Source organism: Monodon monoceros, unplaced genomic scaffold (assembly GCF_005190385.1).
Source record: "Monodon monoceros isolate NGI ecotype Baffin Bay Population unplaced genomic scaffold, NGI_Narwhal_1 Super_Scaffold_9, whole genome shotgun sequence".
Lineage (NCBI taxonomy): Eukaryota > Metazoa > Chordata > Mammalia > Artiodactyla > Monodontidae > Monodon > Monodon monoceros.
The window spans coordinates 15,923,303-15,943,450 of NW_021703786.1; the positions used below are offsets into that span (position 1 = coordinate 15,923,303).

The 20,148-nt window shown below is 43.2% G+C and overlaps 1 protein-coding gene and 1 pseudogene across 1 annotated transcript in view; one reads left to right on the forward strand and one right to left on the reverse strand.

The window, feature by feature from the left end:
- Positions 1-18,566, reverse strand: part of CWC25 (CWC25 spliceosome associated protein homolog) — a 33,289-nt gene extending 14,723 nt beyond the window's left edge. Inside the window, exons 1-8 of the mRNA XM_029213029.1 lie at positions 18,412-18,566; positions 15,992-16,164; positions 8,275-8,511; positions 5,209-5,278; positions 4,391-4,518; positions 3,669-3,732; positions 2,840-3,051; positions 2,371-2,469 (exon numbers count right to left, since the gene is read on the reverse strand). Of these exons, the coding sequence (XP_029068862.1) occupies positions 2,371-2,469; positions 2,840-3,051; positions 3,669-3,732; positions 4,391-4,518; positions 5,209-5,278; positions 8,275-8,511; positions 15,992-16,164; positions 18,412-18,429 (1,001 nt within the window). The 5' untranslated portion in view covers positions 18,430-18,566. The remainder of the gene's footprint in view (positions 1-2,370; positions 2,470-2,839; positions 3,052-3,668; positions 3,733-4,390; positions 4,519-5,208; positions 5,279-8,274; positions 8,512-15,991; positions 16,165-18,411) is intronic.
- LOC114889624 lies at positions 9,988-10,719 on the forward strand (annotated as a pseudogene).
- Positions 18,567-20,148: the final 1,582 nt, after the last annotated feature.

Sequence of the window (20,148 nt, forward strand, 5' to 3'; positions counted from 1 at the left end):
ACTGTATTCAATATCCTGTGATAAGCCATAATGGAAAAGAATATGAAGAAGAATGTGCATGTGTGTGTGTGTGTGTGTGTGTGTGTGTGTGTGTGTGTGTAACTGAATCACTCTGCTGTACAGCAGAAATTAATACAACATTGCAAATCAACTATACTTGAATAATTTTTTTTTAAGTGCTGTGTTGACTATAAGAAATTTAGGAAGCACTGAAAGCAATGGAAAAATAATGTGGAATCCCTCAGTCCCCCAAAAAAAACTTAAGAGAAAAAAAAAGTCTTAGTCTGTAAAAATCGCTTTAAATTGAGAGCCTCACTGCTAAAGAAAAGCTTCATCCTTCAGCTGACAAGAAAGTTGTTTTAGATCACTAATTAAAACAAAACATACATACAAAAGAGAACTCAAAAAATTTTAAATCCTTACAGAACTCTCAGGCCCTTGAGGAAATATCCAGTGACTCTCAATCTGAGAAACAGTGGAACTAGTGCTAAGAAAGGTTTTACAGCCAAAACTTTTCTTTTGTCTTAATTCAGCACCATCTTGGTTACATCTTTGGTGTTCAACTCCCTGGAACACCAAACCAAAACAAAGAGATATCATAGAATCCATGCTTTCAAGTTTCTGTGTTTCCATTCCTGGAAGACAAAAGTCTTGAGGGCTCTAACTCACTTTATTTATTTATTTTTTAAAATTTTACTGGGACTTCCCTGGTGGCACGGTGGTTAGGAATCTGCCTGCCAATGTAGGGGACACAGGTTCAAGCCTTGGTCCGGGAAGATCCCACATGCCGTGGAGCAACTAAGCCCATGTGCCACAACTACTGAGCCTGAGCTCTGGAGCCCATGAGCCACAACTACTGAGCCCAAGTGCCACAACTACTGAAGCCCACATGCCTAAAGCCCGTGCTCCGCAACAAGAGAAGCCACCGCAATGAGAAGTCCGCACACCGCAACGAAGAATAGCCCCTACTAGCTGCAACTAGAGAAAGCCCGCACACAGCATCGAAGACCCAACGTAGCCAAAAATAATAAATAAATTTATTTAAAAAAAAAACTTTATTGAAGTATTGGTCCTATACAGTAGGACCTTGTTGTTTATTCTAACTCATTTTAAATCACAAAATTCAACAAAGATTCTAAGGGCGATAAGAAAGGCTGACAAAGTGAGACAAATTTAAGTGATGGCAGATGGCAAAAGAGACAGAAAAACAAAGCGGGATCTGAAAAAGCAGACCTTGCGCTGACCAAGAGCCTTAAAATACATCAAAAAAAATACACTCATGAGCAGCCATCCCTACGAACAGCATGAATTACAGCACAGCAGAAGAACTGACCCAGTGTCACCAATAAAAGATTAAATTATGCATAATATACCCTCCCTCTCTGGGAAGGCAGGGAAATATGTACATGGGTATTTTGGAAAGTTGCCAGTGAAAATGAAACCTTAAACTTAGGGAATCAGGCAATTAAAAGTTAAAAGGGACTTTAGGGTTTGCCTCTCTTCTAACAGCATACTGAATAAAAGAGGTTGTTATGAACTCTCAGTGGTTCTCAGTGCTGGTTGTGCGCTGGAACTACTGGGATGCTTTAAAAATACTGATGTCTGGGCCCATCCCCAGAGATTGTGATGTAATAGGGCTGGGGTGCAACAAGGGATTGATTGGGATTTTGGTTTTTCTTTAAGCTTTCCAGGTGATTCTAATGTGCAGCCAACGGGGGGAGGCAGTTAAAGGAAGTACACAAAAGTTGCCCAAGTCAACTAAACTTTTTTTTTTTTATGAGATCTTCGTTCCTTGACCAGGGATTGAACTGGAGCCCACGGCAGTGAAAGCGCCGAGTCGTAACCACTGGACTGCGAGGGAATTCCCTCATCTAAACTTCTAAGAGCAATTGAGACCCCTAGGGACAGCCTTTCATGGGCACAGCCAGCTCCCCTCAGGTCCCATGACCGCACACCCATGTTCTGTCTGACCCACACCACACCCAACTCATACACAGAGTTTATCTTAGGGTGTCTGCCCTCAAGGAGACCACCTTCTTGCTTCCCTTTCAGCTGATGCCTCAAGAAAGGAGCATACTCTTAAGAAAAGCTTCCTGTAGAAATCTCTGTGAGAATAACATGTTTACAGGTGTTGAGAGACAATCACTTAGTGAATTGGTCATTAGTTCAATAGTTCAAAACTATTTACTTTGTCCTTTCAATGTGACTCGCACGGGGTGGGGGGCAGGGCAGATGGTTAAAAGTTGACCAAGATGAATAAAAGAGGGGTGGGCAAAAAAGGTGATATAGATTATCCACTTGCTCTGGTCTGAGCCATTCCAAGACTCAGGCCTGAAAGTCTGAAGTTAACCTACTGGGCTCTTGACTCACCTGGTGTACCCATGACCATGCCGCCTTTGGTAGGTGTCTTTTTTAGGTGATAGGCTCTTACTTCGGCCTCTGTCTCTCCTATTTACCTTAGAGTTGTGCCTGTAACAGACACAGAGGGCAGAGAGGAGAAGAGCTTTTTCAATACAGTGGCTTTTATCATGTCCCTCAAATGATGGAAGAAAAGCTAACAGTTTTAGAACTATAATCCAAATTGAGGAAAATAGAGGGAAGAAGTGGAAGAAAAACAAAGGCATAAGGATACATAAGATTTGATATTAATCTTCCTCTAGAGATTCCACATATATAAATATGTAGTTCTAGGGGTCTGAGCTTTACATTAAAAAAAAAAAAGTAAAGATAATAACAAAGCAAAGACATTTGGAAGAGTTGATGAACAGACATCGCAAATACCAGCTGTAACCAGGCCCCCACCTTCACAGGTTATTTCCCGCTGAATTCCCATACTCACGGTTTGCTTGGCCTTGGGGACCGTGACCTTCTGCCTGGGGATCGAGACCTCCTGTCCCGAGACCCTGCTTCTCTGGTGCTCTTCTTGCTGGCATGTCTGGGAGGTGAGGGAGAGGAGCTTCTGGACCTGGAGTAATTCTTCAACCCACGCACTCGCTTTTGCTCAGCTGTCAGAGGACCCTGCAGTCCCTGGCTATGGTCAGAGTTCCTGACCTATATCATCAAGGAAAGGAAGAAAAGTTAATCATAGGAAAATCTAGCAGCTCAGGAGAAGATGCAGTGAAACAAGAAAATGAGTAAGCACTGAGGTTCTGTAAGGAGCCAACTGGGTATACCGATCCCATCACACAGTTACCACTGAGAGCTGTATAAACTTACGAAAGTTATCCTCAGAATGCCCTAAGAGGATGTATCACCCAACCACCTAAATTGGCTCTTTGCTACAGCCTAAGGAGGAGCAGGAGGCAGAATACGGAGAACAGGACCTCAGGTTAAACATACTCAGGGGAAAAAAGGAATCCAGAGGGATGTACATTTATCAAAAAGTCATCAACCCTTAACATGTACACATTTCATGTAAGTTATATGCAGAGGGATGGACGGAATGCCTAAATGCCCACTGGTAGTTTAGCCTCGCTGCTCAGAGGGCCCTCAGCCATAGTCAGAGGCTCAGGGATAAGGAATGGGCCTGTTCTCCAGTCTGTGCTGCCCAAACTCCCTTCTTTCCGCACGTCTGATTGGCTGCTAAATATGCTCTGTGTCCAAAAAGGTACCCAGGTTGGCACGTTCCAGTCCCACAGTCACTCCCTTTGAGAAGCCCATATCCTTACCTGTAAGCCATATCCAGGGACTTTGGACAAAACAGGGGAAGAATCTGCCATCTTCTTTTGAGATCTAAGAGATTAAAACACATATTCATCGAAAAAGAAAATGCCTAAAGGTCCAGTTTACAGCTCTTGTGCTGAGACGTGCTTCCTGTTTCAAACGTGACCTCTCCCACCTCCCGGCTCTCACATGGGAGTGTGTTTCTCTATCTTTGCTGGAAGATGCATCAGCACAGTCATGTTTTTACTGAGAAAAACCGTGGGCCTTGCTTTTCAGCCCCAGCGCCCGAGCACATTCTCCTCTCACCTCGTGCTGCTATTCTAGGGACTACGAGTGAGTCAGCAGAGACAGCGCTGGCGGCTCCCGCAAAGGAGACACACAGAACAGGTCCAGATGGGCCCATTAATGCATTTGGAAAAAAAAAAAAAAAAAAGCCTCCATAAAACCCACGTAAGTCTTGCAGGAATCAAGAGCTGAGACGAAAGCCATATCCAGGATGTCTGACCTAAGACTGACACAGCTACAGCCAGCTCCCCTGGGGGTTTCGCCAACTCCTCCAGGAACTCAAGTGCTAGCTGGCCAGCTCTGGGGGCAGAGGGCCGGTGTGCAAGTGTTCTCCACTGAACCCCCAGAACCTGGTGGCTTCTGGCCCGGAGCAGGTATTCAGTTCGTATCTGTGGAATGAATGAGTGAATCAACGGTGCAGGACGCCGTTCCACACACTCACCTCTCCCGGCCGTGCTCATCCTCGCTGCTGCCACGATCGCTGCCTGAGCTTCTGTGCTTATGTTTCTTGTGCTTCTTTTTCTTCTCCTTCTTTTTCTTCTTCTCCTTTTTTTCCAGACTCATTTGCAACTAGAAAATGCCCAGAACATAACCGCGCAAGATTACTGGGACCCCTGTCAGTCCCTCTGAGGGGACAGGGTCATGTGTAAACTACCTGCCTCCAGGCCTCAGGGTCTACAGGGGTCCAGGACATGATCAGACGCCCCCTGTCGAGAAGACTAGAGGGTCTGGACCCTGGTTGTGCACAAACGCCCCTAGACTACTGAACGGACCCTCTGGTGGGTGGGGCTGGGAATCTGTGTTTTGAAACAGTCCCCAGAACCACTGCTTAGGAATTCCCATTTGTCAAAAGGCTGCAACTCTGCTGACAGTAATCAGGGACCACAAGATCAATCTTTAAATTTTCCAATCCAAGAAACAATCACATAATATGTTACATGAGTGATGAATGGGCCCTAAAGGCTTGAAACCACCTGATCTCCTGAACACACTGCATGATCATGCTTTCCACAGGCATATCCCAATACCCCTCTTTTTCTGGAAGAATGATGAAACATGCTATTTTTTCCAACCAAAAGACATAAAAGAGAAAATCAAGCAAAATTAAGCTTTATATGTTAAGATTGCACAAAATCACCAGGAGAAGGTCTCTAAAAGACAAAAATGTTTAAAGCCATGCTGCTTTCCCTCTCGTAAGAGTAAATGGAGAGGAGTTTTCATGTTAAGTAGCTCTTGATGCTTATTTGATGTACTACTTACCAATTCTTTGATTTTCTTCATTTTCACAGGATTATTCAATACCTCTCTTTTTTTCTCTTCTTCTTTCTTCCTAAAGAGAAGTTATAAAAATCATGATTCTTTCTTTCAGAAAAGGGGATTAAACCATTCATTCTACTCTCCATAATTCTATACAGCAATCTTTCTTCTCAGTGCAGGCAGACAGGCCCCATGGTGCAATCTGCATGATTGTGTGGAAGCCAGAAATCTTTCCCAAATCTGCATAAGGGATTGAATATTGTGGGGAAAGTTCACACTGGTTCCCTGTTGTGCAAGAAAGTGAGTTTGGTCTGTTGCTTATTAAGCTTCATGCTCAGGGCTTCCCAACTGGTCAAGTAAATGTATGTCATCTTGTGTATCAAACGTATGCAACATTTCAATACTACCTCCACTGTTTAGCATGATAACCCCTGGGAAATAAACAGAATGGATACCTCTTTCAAGAAGTCTTACTCTCACATAGGGTTCATAGGAGGGTAAACTGGTCAACCTTCCCGGAGGACAATTCAGCAACATTTATCACAGCCTGTACATACTCACAAACTCTTTAATCTTACAAATGCTTCCTCAAGAATTTGTTACTGAAAGGATATAATCAAGGAAGGTCACTAAAAAGGTGTTCATGTTATAACAATGAAAACTTGGAAACAAGTTAGGGATCCAACAGGAGAATATTAATAAATTATGGTAGATACTTCCCTGGTGGGCCAGTGGTTAAGAATCCGCCTTCCAATGCAGGGGATGCAGGTTCAATCACTGGTCAGGGAACTAAGATCCCACATGCTGGGGCAACTAAGCCCACACACCACAGCTAGAGAGCCCACGCACCACAATGAAAGATCCTGCGTGTCACAACTAAGACCTGATGCAACCAAAAATAAATAAGTAAAAATTTTAAAAAACAAAACAAAAAAAAAGAAAGGGAAGGTGTCAAAAAAAATGTTTTAAAATAAATAAATAAATTATGGTATATCCATACAATATAGATATTAAAAATGATGTGACAGAAGTATAGTCAGCAACACAGAAAAATGTCCCATATATATGGCTAGGTGATAAAAAGGAGTTTATAAAATAATATGCACAATATTTGTACACCAATGTTCATAGTAGCATTATTCACAATAACCAAAAGGTGGAAATAACCCAAATGTGCACGACAGATGAATGGATTAAAAAATGTGGTATACACATGCAACAGAATATTATTCAGCCTTAAAAAGGAAGGAAATTTTGATACATGCTACAACATGGATGAACCTTGAGGACATTATGCTAAGTAAAATAAGCCAGTCACAAAAAAACAAATATTGAATGATTTCAACTTTTATGAGGTTCAGAATAGTCCGACTCATAGAAATGAAAAGTACAATAGTTGTTCCCAGGGGCTGGGGGGAAAAGGAAATGAAGAGTTGTTGCTTAATGGATACAGATTTTCAGTTATGCAAGATGAAAAACTTCTGGAGATTGGTTGCACAACAATTTGGATACCCTTACTACTGAACTATATATATACTTAAAATGGTTAAAATGGTAAATTTTATGTCATGTGTATTTTACCACAATTTTTAAAAAGGAGGAAATTCTGACACATGCTGTAACACAAATGAACCTTGATGACATTATGCTGAGTGAAATAGGTCAGTCACAAAAGGACAAATACCATATGATTCCACTTATATGGGTAACTACAGTAGTTACATTCATAGGGACAGAAAGTAGAAGTGGCTGCCAGGAGCTGGGAAGAGGAGAGAATGGGGACTTACTGTTTAATGAGTATAAGGTTTCAGTTGCGAAGATGAAAATGTTCTGGAGAAGGATAGGTAGTGGTGATGGTTGCACAATGCTGTGAATATACTTACTGCCACTGAAACGTACACTCAAAAATAGTTAAAATGGGACTTCCGTAGCAGCGCAGTGGTTAAGAATCTGCCTGCCAATGCAGGTGACATGGGTTTGAGCCCTGGTCCAGGAAGATGCCACATGCCACGAAGCAACTAAGCCTGTGCACCACAACTACTGAGCCTGTGCTCTAGACCCTGCGAGCCACAACTACTGAGCCCACGCGGCACAACTACTGAAGCCCATGCGCTCTGGGGCCTGTGCTTCGAAACAAAAGAAGCCACCGCAATGAGAAGCACGCACACCGCAATGAAGAGTAGCCCCCGCTCGCCACAACTAGAGAAAGCCCGTGTGCAGCAGTGAAGACCCAATGCAGCCAAAAATAAATAAATTTATTAAAAAAACCCAAACATGTACTCATGATACAATGTGAGTGTGGGAAGAGTGCCTGCTCACATTTGTACGCTGGTGAGTTTAAGGAACTTGAAAAAAAAAGAAAAAAAAAGTTAAGATGGTAAATTTTATGTTATGTATATTTTACCACAATTAATTAAGACGCTAACAAAATGGGAGAAAATATTTACATATAAATATATATCTATAATATATAGATAACTTTAAAAGAATTTTCAAAAGAAATTAAATAAGAAATAAACATTTTTTAATGTTCAACCTTCCACACTTGAAATAAAATAAATGAAAATTAAAAACAAAAAAAAACGCACCACATGATTTCATTTAACACCCAAAATACAGGTCTACTTTGATCTGTTACATATTAGGGTTAAATAAAATTCTAAAGTTTCTTTTCAAAGGGTTCTGCTGCAAAAAACAAACAAAAGGGAGGGGCAGAGGGGAGGGGAAAAGGTCTATTCAACCCCCCAGACAACTCTACACATATCCCCCAATTTCTAAGAAGCTGCCAGTCTTTCTCACCTTGCTTCTACCTCTTATTTTTGTTTAAGGGCCAAGGGTAAATGAATAAATTTGGTCTGGCCTGGTGCATTTACCAATCTCTTCCCAAACAGCCTAGTTCAGGCACCCTTAATAGAGCCTCCTTTTCAACATCAGAAGCCCAAATGGAGACAACTCCTTTTACATGGCAGACAAAAGCCAACAGGAAACCAACTGCAAAGCAAGAGGTGAGATAACATCTCTGCTAAGCATCTCTGTAATAAAACCCCCTTCTCAGCCGCTCATCAGTACCTGATGATGAAGAGCGGATCCTCCCGGATTTTGCTGGCCATGTCAAGAAGGGAATTGGCACCTGATGGGGCAAAGATAGAGCCTGGGAGGAGTCCTGTCTCAGAAGAACAGCCTGCCTCCTTCTCCTCCATCTTCTCAAAAACGTATTTGTCAATGGGACGCCCCAGCAAGTATTCATCACGGTTCACCATCCCACCAGGACCCTGGTACATCCAGTCCAATTTTTCTTCCTTTTTCCTAGTTGAAGAAAAAATAAAAATACAGTCAAAGAAAATGTAGACTTCTCAAACCTACACACAAAACCTGAACATGAGGGATAGATAAGCACAGCTGGGGGAATCCCCTGGCGGCCCAGTGGTTAGGACTCCATGCTCTCACTGCCAAGGGTGCAGGTTTGATCATTGCTGGTCAGGGAACAAGGATCCTGCAGGCCTCAAGGCGTGGCCAAACTTTAAAAAAAAAAAAAAGGCACAGCTGGTCAGAACTGGACTCATTCTACAGGCCCCTTAGCAAGGGCTAAACACCACACTCCATGGGGCACTTGGGAAGAAACGGTACTTGCTGTCATGGAGTTTACATTTTAGGAGAGAGATCATTTCCACACACCTAAAGCAATTTATGAGGAAAAAAAAGTTCCTCAGCCTGGGGCATGGATCTTCTGCTCAGGGTTTCTCAAGTCTCCTTTACAAAGTCTTTATGTTGTGCTTTCATTTCGAGGATAATCTGCAAGAGCTAACATGCATGTTCTGGATCAGCTCATCACCAAAACAATTTCAGTGACCACATATGCAGTTGTGTTTACTGTGTGTTTTGGTGCTTACTGTCACCTTGGCACCAGTGGTAATATACTACATTCGAGGGGATAATGAGAAAAGCCCGGCAATAACAAGTTATGCTTTCAAGCCAAAAGAGGGAAGCCAAATTATGTCACAGTATCATGCCAAATATTTTCCTGTGGTTCTAAGAGAAAAAAAGTGGTGAGAAAATCGAGCCCTCACACAACAGACAGTAAAGGTGTGCTGAATTCATTCATAAGAGCATGTGTTGGAGCAGCCAATATCACATTCACACTACAAGTAGCAAAGTAGGTTCATCGAAACAATATTATCTATAACATTAGGTGCAATGGTTTTTGACTATGACTTTTAAATTTTGTATATTTATTTTTGTTTAAGATTATATAACTATGAGCATAAATAATACCTTCCTAGTTATATCTTTGCATATGTTTTTAATAAAAATAATTTAAACCAATAATAGAGGGTCTAACCCTTCAGATTTCTTTTCCTATTATAAGGATTGGCTTGAGAAACACTATAGTCTATGATTAAGAATTGATTGTGGGGCTTCCCTGGTGGTGCGGTGGTTAAGAATCCGCCTGCCAATGCAGGGGACACGGATTTGAGCCCTGGTCCAGGAAGATCCCACATGCTGCAGAGCAACTCAGCCCGTGTGCCACAACTGCTGAAGCCTGCGTGCCTGGAGCCTGTGCTTCCCAACAGGAGAAGCCTCCACAATGAGAGGCCCGTGCACCACAACGAAGAGTAACCCCTGCTCAACGCAACTGGAGAAAGCCTGAGTGCAGCAACAAAGACTCAATGCAGCTATAAATAAATAAATTTATTTAAAAAAAAGAAAAAAGAATTGATGGTGGGCCACAGGGGTCAGGCTCCACCCAGCTTACCCAATCTCACTCACACCACTGGGGTCAAGATGGAGGAGCAAGAGTGAGAGCCGTGCCCCGGAGAACTATGTGGAAAACTGTGGTGGGGCCTTTATGATGGGTACCACAGGTAGTAGTGTCTTTTATGCAATTAAAGGTTTTCACCATTCTCCAGTGGGAGTAAACCAGAGACTACGTGGGAGTTTGACAGCTATTAAAACCAGGCCTCCAGGCTTCCCTGGTGGCGCAGTGGTTGAGAGTCCGCCTGCTGATGCAGGGGACACGGGTTCGTGCCCCAGTCCGGGAAGATCCCATATGCCGCGGAGCGGCTGGGCCCGTGAGCCATGGCCGCTGAGCCTGCGCGTCTGGAGCCTGTGCTCCGCAACGGGAGAGGCCACAACAGTGAGAGGTCTGCGTATCGCCAAAAAAAAAAAACAGAAACAGGCCTCCACATTTGGGAGGTGGCTTTGCAGTTTGGGGAGGTCTGTTTTCCATGATTCTCTGCTGGATGGTGCATGTTAGAAAGACCTCTGGAATTCTGTCACAAGTGAAGCCTTCACAGGAGTCATATTGGCAGCCAAAAGGGACCAGTGGCCACAGTTGTTGGGTCAGCTGTGACTGGTGGCATTCTCCTAGGGTTAATTGGAGGAGCTGGTATCTTACTGACAAGATCTGCCTCTGTGTAGTTTCCCAATGGTCCTCGGTTTGCTGAAGATCCCTCCCAGGTGCCTTCAACTCAGTTACCACCCTCACCTTTTGGAGACTATCAACAATATCAATGAGTTCTTTCCCAGAATTTCTTTAACAGAATAAGCTGTAATTCAAGAAGGATTTTGGAAGATCAAGATATAATGTATTTTTAAATCACAGGTGAGACAACCATGGCCAAATAGGCTATTAAGAGATAGTGAGCACTTTTTTCTATTTAAAGGAACATGGGGGATGGGTGTAAAAAGACAATACAGTTATTTATTCACAGTTGGACTGTATTTATAATCAAAATACATGTCTAACAGCATTAAAAGAAACTGTAATAAGTGCTTAGAAGATGAAGAACCAAGGGACAAATAATAGTGAAACAAAACCATCATTTCCTTGGAGACTTCTCTGCCTGGTTTTGTGTGTTCTGTTATTGAAACAATAAAAAACTCCTGGGGGTTGGAGGGAACTGACTGTGAAAGGCAGACTACATAAGAGCTTAAAGAGGTCTGAGCAAGAAGACCGGCGGTGACTAGAATATTCTGGCAAGCTCATTTTCCTGAAAGGCAGTATAACATAATGGTTAAGAGCACAAGCTCTGGAGTCAGGCAACGTGGATTTGAATCCCGGCTCTAAAGCCAAGCAACTCATCTGAGCACTGGTGTCCTCACCTGTAAAATGGGGATAAAAGAGTACCTGCCTCATAGGGTTGTTGGGGATTAAATAAGTCAATGAATTTTTAAGGTGTTCAGAAGAGTGCATGGCACAAAGTAAGTACTAAATAAACACTAGCTAGTCTGTTTTGTTTTGTCTTTGTTTTACTTCAAGGGCAACTCATCAACTGGCAGAAGAAACATAAATGTATTGAGATAAAATATGTACTTCATAATTTCTTTGCCCCTCCTATCCCATAACCTACCCTGTAGTTCTGTCATGTCTTCTTACCCTGGGGATAATCACTGATGTTCCCACTAGCTAGTCTTTTTATTCTCTATGTATGTGTTTTGTATCTCCCACCAGGTTTTTTTAAACTCCTAGATGGCTGGAATGAATCCCAGACAGTTGCCTAATATGTTCAGTGTTTGACAATTCATGGGCAATGGGTCTGGAACTGGCAGTACTTTTTGAATGAAAAGCAGGTCTCAGTGATCGAGTAGGGGGGGGATCCTAAAAGGACTTGTCAAAGATGGCTCAAGGGATCATACTTATGCATGCCTGACACGAATGCAGATGGGGAAACTGGAAATAAATATTTGTTTATTCATTTGTAAACAATGACTCGGCACATTTCCTATGTGCCAGGCAGAGGAAGAAGGTCAGAAAGATGACAAAGATTCAGGCAGCTGAGTTGCTCACAGGCTACCAGATGAGGCACAGAGGTCAACTAATTACTGAACAGTGCTGCTGAGAGCTAAGTATGTGATGGGTAACTGTGGGACACTTGAAGCAGAACTGCCTGAATTTAAAAAAAAAAAAAAAAAAAAAGAACTGCCTGAATGTACAGAGATACAAGAGTTTGTGTGGGATAAACGTGGGAGTCGTCAGCATGAAGCAGACACTGGTACCACAGGAATGAAGGGAGAAGAACAGTGAGCCCTGGGAAGCAGGAGCAGTTACTGGATGAGGGAAAAGAAGCTAAGCAAGTGAATAAAAGAGAAGAGATGGGATGAAGAGGTAGGAGGGCCAGGAATATGCAGGCAAAGGAGCAAGACGTATCCAGAAGAAAGGACAGGAAAAATGAAGACAGATACTTCTATAAAGTAGTATTTTCAGGGCTACAGCTAGTCTTAAAAGGACTCAACTAATATCAGTCCTGCTCAGGCCCTCCAGTAAGAGAACATGTTGTATCGCTGAGATCCAGTGCCACTGGACTTGACCTGGTTCCGCCACTACCCAGCTGGGTAAACGTGCAAGTTACTTCTGTGCACTTCCATATCCTCACGTCTAAAGTGGAGCTAGTAACTGCCATCTCTCATCATTTTTAAAGTGAGACCCTCTCTCTGAGTTTTTAAATGAGAGAACATTTGGGGTAAAAGTCATATAAAAACGAAATGGTGTATAGATTTTTGCTGTTGCTATCACTAAGGATATAGAACAGGTTCTCAATTGAGGCTGCCCATGAGGATCACCCAGGCAGCTCTTAAAGTATCCAGATGCCCTAGCCCCAGACACCTCCTGCTAATCTTAGAGAGTCTGCTTGGGTGGGAATCACTCCCATCTTCATTTATCTAATCTTCCAAGGACACCCTAAAGTGCAAGCGTTGAAAAATGCTGGTAAAGAAAACACAATTTTCTAATATTATCAGTAAATACTTAAACAACATCCTATTGCAAAGAGGGATTTGGATGGAGATCAAGGATAACATGCATATTGAGGTTTTTTCTTTGTTCTAAGAGAGCTGTATAATAAACACAGAAAAGATTATCTGAACCATACAAGTGAATTGTTAAATAGCAAAGGGTTGTATTGGATAAATGAAAAGCACGACACTATGCAAAGAACTACACAAACCAGTCAGCTGGACAAGCAGATGGTCTAAATACATCTGCAAGTAAAGACCAAAAAAAGGGACCTACGTGCTAACCTTTGAGTTTCATAACATTGGAGAATATGTGAGGGGGCAAAAAAATCAAAAGAATATAAAATCACCTTCCTCCCATTCCCAACAGACAAGAGGGCATGAGGGTCAGCAACAGGATATACACTGACTCCCAGCTCTGAAGCTGCTCATCTATACTCTGACCTCATTAATTAGAGTCTGCAAAGCCCAAATTTCTGACATATCAGGCACAGAATATGTAATGTTTGGCTGAATAAAAATTTCAAAATAATTTTTTACTTTTGGTTAGTGGGAAAGTAAACTCTTATAACTAATGGGTATTCCGTCTAAAATTGACATTTGTTTTAAAATCAAGGGTTCACAAAATCTCAAACCTCACATATAAAAATGTCATATAAGCTGCCCAGGAATTAATTCAAATGTGTGAAATTTATTTAGTATAAATTATAAAGAATATAATTTATACAAAGTGTATACAGTAAAATAATTTAATGCGTATCTATGGTTAAAAAAAACTTATAACATTTCATTATTTTACCTCATTTTATATATTAATGCCCTAAATATATTGTGCTGTACTTTAAAAACGCCAAGACTCCATTTATTTTAAAACATTTCAAATTTTATACTTAAGTCAGAATGGCCTTCTGCCAATCCTGAAAGAATGTATACATATATACAATGGAATATTATTCAGCCATAAAAAGGAATGAAAATGGGTCATTTGTAGAGATGTGGATGGATCTAGAGACTGTCATACAGAGTGAAGTAAAAGTAAATCAGAAAGAGAAAAACAAATATCGTATATTAACACATATATATGGAATCTAGAAAAATGGCACAGTTGAACCAGTTTGCAAGGCAGAAATAGAGACACAGATTTAGAGAACAAACGTATGGACACCAAGGGGGGGAAATGGGGGGGGTGAACTGGGAGATCAGGATTGACATGTATACACTAATATGTATAAAATAGGTAACTAATAAGAACCTGCTATATAAAAAATAAAATAAACAACAAAAAAAGAAAGAATGTAATTGTTATCCTGCCTAAATTCCATAATGCCATTTCCACGAACTGAAACTAAGTCTCTCTCTCTCACACACACACACATGCCTCTGAATGTCACAAATCCTCCTGTCATGAAATTACTAAGGAAAAGCCCTGTATATCCAACAGGGGAAGTATGTCACATGTCACCCTGGAGACTTGCCCACTAGGATATGAACAAGGGATAGTACAGATAAGTCAATTTTAGTCTATCTGGAGTTTTTATTCAATTCTGATTTAGGAATGCACTGCATATTTTTTTTTAATTAAAAAATACCGATTTATTGGTGATCGTTCCAGTGAAGATGTGGGTTTTCTCGGATTTGTTTTTTTCATACAGAATACAGTTTGTTGTTATTATATGCACATTTTACTGAAACTTAATCAGGAAGTCAAACAAGAAAGCAATAGCTCTTACCAGAAACAAAATTTCAAGTATATTAAAATAAGTCAGAGATTATAAATATCTTTAGTATATTCACTACTCATTGCTTTTCACTGTTTTAAAAAAACAAATTCCCGAAGAATAATTTTACATTTGATTTTAAAGCAGGTGATTTTTAACTATATTTTCTTACATTTAAGATTTACAAAAAATATGTATGTACAGACTGTTTTATGTTCTTGGGATAAAAAAAAACATATTGACGACTCCCAATTTCCACTGAATACTACCTGTACTCTCAAACATGACATTTGAAGACCTTCACTTTTCATTAGCTGCAGAAAAAGTACATTGAACATTTAGAAACAAGAAAGAGTAAAGAAAATAGAGATGGAAATTTGGATCGGCTTTAAAAAAAAAAATTGGGGCGCTCTCACAACACCTAGCTTCTATCCAGTGCTAACTCCATTAGCGCCACCATAGACCACCTCCCTGGCTCAAGAAACCTCCCTCTGAGAACAAGTTAGAGACTTTGCTTTTGCCCTCCCTGGGCCGCGGAACCTCCGCTTGAGAGCACCCTCCCCACTGCGCGGCCACTTCCCGGCCAAGAGCCCCGGCTGGACCCGGAGCTGATCTCGCCTTATTAAATTACAGAAATCAGTAAAGAAGAACATTCCCTCTGTCTATCCTCACACCCCAGGTTAGAATCCCAGGTTCTGGGAAACCTGCACTGCATATTTTATGCTTTTAATTTTTCTCAGAACACATTTATTCCCATCCCCTCTTATGAGATGGGTAGAGTAATTATTGTCTGTTACTCCTATCCTATATTATACAAGAGGAAACTGAAGTCAGGGAATATCGAATGAGACTGTCCGCATTCACACAGCTTTTACTGACAGACACACCATCTACCTCCTTCCATGGGACCTCTCTGCCTCCCTAAAATGAGCCTGCAATCCATAAATAAACAAAAGCAGGACTGAGGCCTCAACGCATACTGAGCAGCAGGGTATAGGCAATCCTCAGCCACAGTTGCTTGGCAATCATCTACCGTGAACTTGGTCTACACTAAGCCCTTTACATGTCATCTCATTCGATCCTCAACAAACCTTAGGAGTTGGGTACTCTCATTCCCCCGGTTCTACTAAGGTAACCAAGGCTCCCAAACTTGCTCCCAGTTACACAGCTAGGCTAGTCCATGCCATGCCAGCCTCAGAACCCAGGCCAGTCTGATTCCAAACTCATGCTCTTAACCAGCTATTATGCAACAACTGGACGATGCACCTGCAGGCAGTTCCGCAACTCCCCACACACCAAGACACCCCCAGGCCAAATCGCCCCAGTTCCTCACGCACTTGACAGCTCCAACGTCCTCCGCATAGCGCTGCATCTCCTCCCGGGCCCTCTCCTCCCGCAGCTCGCGCTGAAGCTCCTCAATCTTTTTCCGCTCAGCCTCATGCTTCTGCTCAGCTTTCCACACTTTCTCCACATTGCGGAGTGTCTGCGGGTGCCAGCTCTTCTTCAGATTCTGTGGTAAATGAAAGGAGGGAGAAAACAATGCGGGCAGTGGGTGGGTGGTGAGTATAACTGGCCCTCCCTTTCCCACCCCTATATTCATGCCAAGGCAGGCATGTAAGGGCAAGATGTCTTTAACAATGGCAAGGTTGGCACCCAAAAATCTCACACATGGCGGGGCGGGAGAGAGGTTGTTCAAGTACATAAAGCTTCAGGATAAAACAGGCCCCTCCGAGATTCCCTTCAAATACTTCTATCTTGAAATGTGTGAGTCCGACTTCCACTAGCCTTGCCTGAAGTGAGGGTTGGTGATGACAATACAGGAGGAATGGGGTAGAGAAGCAGGAAAGTATAGACTCTAAAAGGCAAAAGAATTCAAGTGCCTTTGGCACTGGACGTTCATTCTTATGAACACAGTTTTCTTTTCCTTGAGTCCACTTAACGTGCCTTAAACTTGCATGGTTTACAACCCCACCTAGTACCTCTTTCAACCTTCCTTCCCAAGAATCTCCCCCTGGTTCTGATCTTCCTCCTCACCCTCAAGGAATGCTTCTCCTCTCCCTCCTCCCCATGAGCCACTGCTTTGGTTCAGCTTCCCAACCAGGGAAGCTTTCCTGGAGGAAGTGACATCCAAGGATAATTATAAATTAGCCCAGTGATGCAGGAAGCAGGAAGGAGTGGGGTAGATTTCCACACAGAGGTAACAGCACACACAACTGCAGGCCCAGTGGTGAGAAAGAACAAATAATTCAGCATGGCTAGAGATAGGAGAGCAAGCTGATGGGAAGGGGCTCAAGATGAAGCCAACTAAGAAAGCAACAGATTAAGGGCCTTATAAGCCATGTTAAGGGACTGGATTTTATCCTGTTGACAGCAGAAAACACTAAACATTCATATGCAGGTGGGAGGCATGACCAGCCTAGCATGTAAAGAATGGATTGGAGAGGATCAGGATTGAAAACCAGGAGACCAGTTAAGAAACCTAAATGAGGGAATTGCCTGGTGGTCCAGTGGTTAGGACTCCGTGCTCCCACTGTAGGGGGCAGGGTTCAATGCCTGGTCAGGGAACTAAGATCCTACATGCTGCTCAGTGTGGCCAAAATAATTTTTTTTTTTTTTAATGAGAGCTTCCTTTTCTCTCTCTCTTCTTGTACTCCCTTTCCCCTCATCAGGTTGTTCAGTCCTTCCTCCCCAACCCTCCACCTTGTCCTAATGGTCCTCGTCTCTCGCCTTCAATATGGGTGATTTTGCCTCCCAGGGAACATTTGGCAATGTCTGTAGACAGTTTTGGTTGTCACAACTGAAGTAGAAAGGTGCTACTGGCTAGAGGCCAGGGATGCTACTACATGCACAGGACCACACACACAACAAAGAATTATCTCCAGCCCAAAATGTCAATAGCACTGAGGTTGAGAAACTCTGGATTAGAGCTTTCCTATCCCTAAATGCAGCTACTTGAAGACACTAAGTCAGAAGAACCTTGATGGTATCTTGGAACTCATTCTAACTGATAACACCTGACAAACTCTAATATAGCTACTGGACAGGTGGCTAAACGAATCTATTTGCTGATTCAATTAGCTACACTTTCAGGAGATTAGCATTTTGCTGATCTTGCACCATGCTCTTATGGGTACATTTGCCCAATTCGGAGGCTTAGCCCCCTACAAATGAACTATACAGTTTAAGAGAAATAGCCATATAACTTATATTAAGTGCTATGAATTCAGAAGAAAGCTCTGCCACTACAGATCAGAATGCAGCACTGAAGAAGGAGTGGAAGTCAGAAAAGTGAACATGAGGAAGATCTTCCGTGACCCCAGGACATGGCTCAGGGACGAGGAGAACGGGGGCACAAATCACCCCTACTACAGCCCAGGACATGACTGAACTCCTAGCTGAGGAAAGGAGATGTATCCCAAGACAAGATATACAAAACAAAGTGACACGTCCTCCATACCTGCCTCCTTTCCTAGCCATGGTTCCAACCGCCCCCGAGTCTTCCCAGAATTTCCAGCCAGAAGGGCTCCCTGTCAACAAACACCATCTCCCCTCCTTGGCGACCCACCTCACATATCTTCCCAAGTCTCCGCCCGGTCCCTCATGGCCTTAGTTATCCGTCCCCTGTCCAGGGCTACAGCTCCCTGTCCCCAACGGCTGCGTTGCAAGAATACCCACTGCCACCCCCACCAATTTCCGTCCCCAGCCTCAGTCGGTCTCCGGCCTCAGTCTTCCCCCAGCCCTGGGCTCCCTCACTTACCAGGTCTCCGCCCCCCATGATGGTGGAGAACCTGGGTGACTCAGGAAGGATCGAGGCGAAACGCAGAGAGAGAGTTCAGCTACGACCTCCGGAGATCTGATACCGGGTACAACTGGCTACCACTTTCACTGCCCGATCCAGCGACCACTTCCGGGAAAGCGTTGTATTAGAGCGACTGCGTCGCGGTACCATGACGTTTAATACTCGCTGTCGCGCTGCGTGGCGGTAGCGTCACGTGCAGTTTCGCAGGTTGCGGCCGTGATATCGCGGGATCTGTGGTTTCACTTTGGTCGCCTCGGGTTGGCTCCTCCCCTGATTTCTGGAGTAGTGAGTTAAAACGCTGCGGCTGTTTCGAGTTACAATTGGTCCTGGGCCTAGACCGGCGGTTCGGTTGCCATGGCGACGCACCGCGGCGTCCCCCTCGGAGCTCCACTCGGGGCCTCCCTAGCGAAGCCCCAGTGTGGACCAGCCTGGGCGGCCCGGAATTTCTAAACGGCTTTTCAAATCCGCAGTCTCCTCAAACCTCGACGCACAGCCAACCCCCTTACTCCAGGCGTATTTTACGGAGTTAAATAGAAACCATCGAACCGAAATTCCATCAGCTTCCCTGCACCAAACCTTTAGAATCTGCCAGCTTTCCCCTTTCCTTTCCCTTCGTTTACGATGCAAGAAGCATCCCTCCTAATCTAAGGCACGGCGGTTCATCTGCTCGGATCCCACCCCTCGCATCTGGTATTACTCAATTCCTCCCTCTCTCCTCTATCTCCCTAAGTATTGGTTCTTTGTCATCATCATTTTAGATACGCTCAGTTGATCCTTAAAAAAGAAAAAAGCTCATGTCTTTCCCCCAGCTGCTGCACTCTCCTCTCCGTCTTTAGCGAACTTGAAACAAGTTGTCTCCACTTCGGAGACAAGATGCTTGCACTTCGGAGTCAAGATGCTTCCGCTTCATCTTCTGCTTAACCTAAACCCTCCGCTTAACTATTCTTCCCGTGATCTTCAGTAATACCCCTGTATTTAAATCAAATAACACATTTCATCCTCATCTGGACTACCCCTAGCCTTTGGTATTGAGGACCACTCTCTCCTTACCGAAACACTTTTCACTTGACTTCTTCCCATCACTCTCCAAATTTTCCTTCTCTAGATCCTTCTCAGGGAACATTTTCTTTTTTTCTTCCTCATCCGTTCTGTCTTAGGTCCTTTCACAGTAGGTGCTCTCCTTGGGTGATCTCATCTACTCACAGGGTTTCAGTTACCATCTATATGCTAATGAATCCCAAATTCATTATCTCCAGTCATAGCCCTCTTTCAAGCTCCAGGGTTTTAAGCCTGGCTATTAGTCATTTCCAACTGGACATCTGGAAGTCACTTAAACTAAATGCGTTATTCACCTTTTTAAAAAAGTCCCCAACATTTTATTACAAAATTTTTTATTCAACACAGGTGAAAGAATTTTACATGACACACCCATATACCTACCAACTAGATTCCACAGTTAACATTTTATTCTACTTGCTTTATTACATTTCTATACATATATCTATCCCTCTCTCCATCCAGTAAGTCCTCCTATTTTTAGCACTTTTTTTTTTTTTTCGGTACGCGGGCCTCTCACTGTTGTGGCCTCTCCCGTTGCAGAGCACAGGCTATGGACGCGCAGGCTCAGCGGCCATGGCTCACGGGCCCAGCCGCTCTGTGGCATGTGGGATCTTCCCAGACCGGGGCACGAACCCG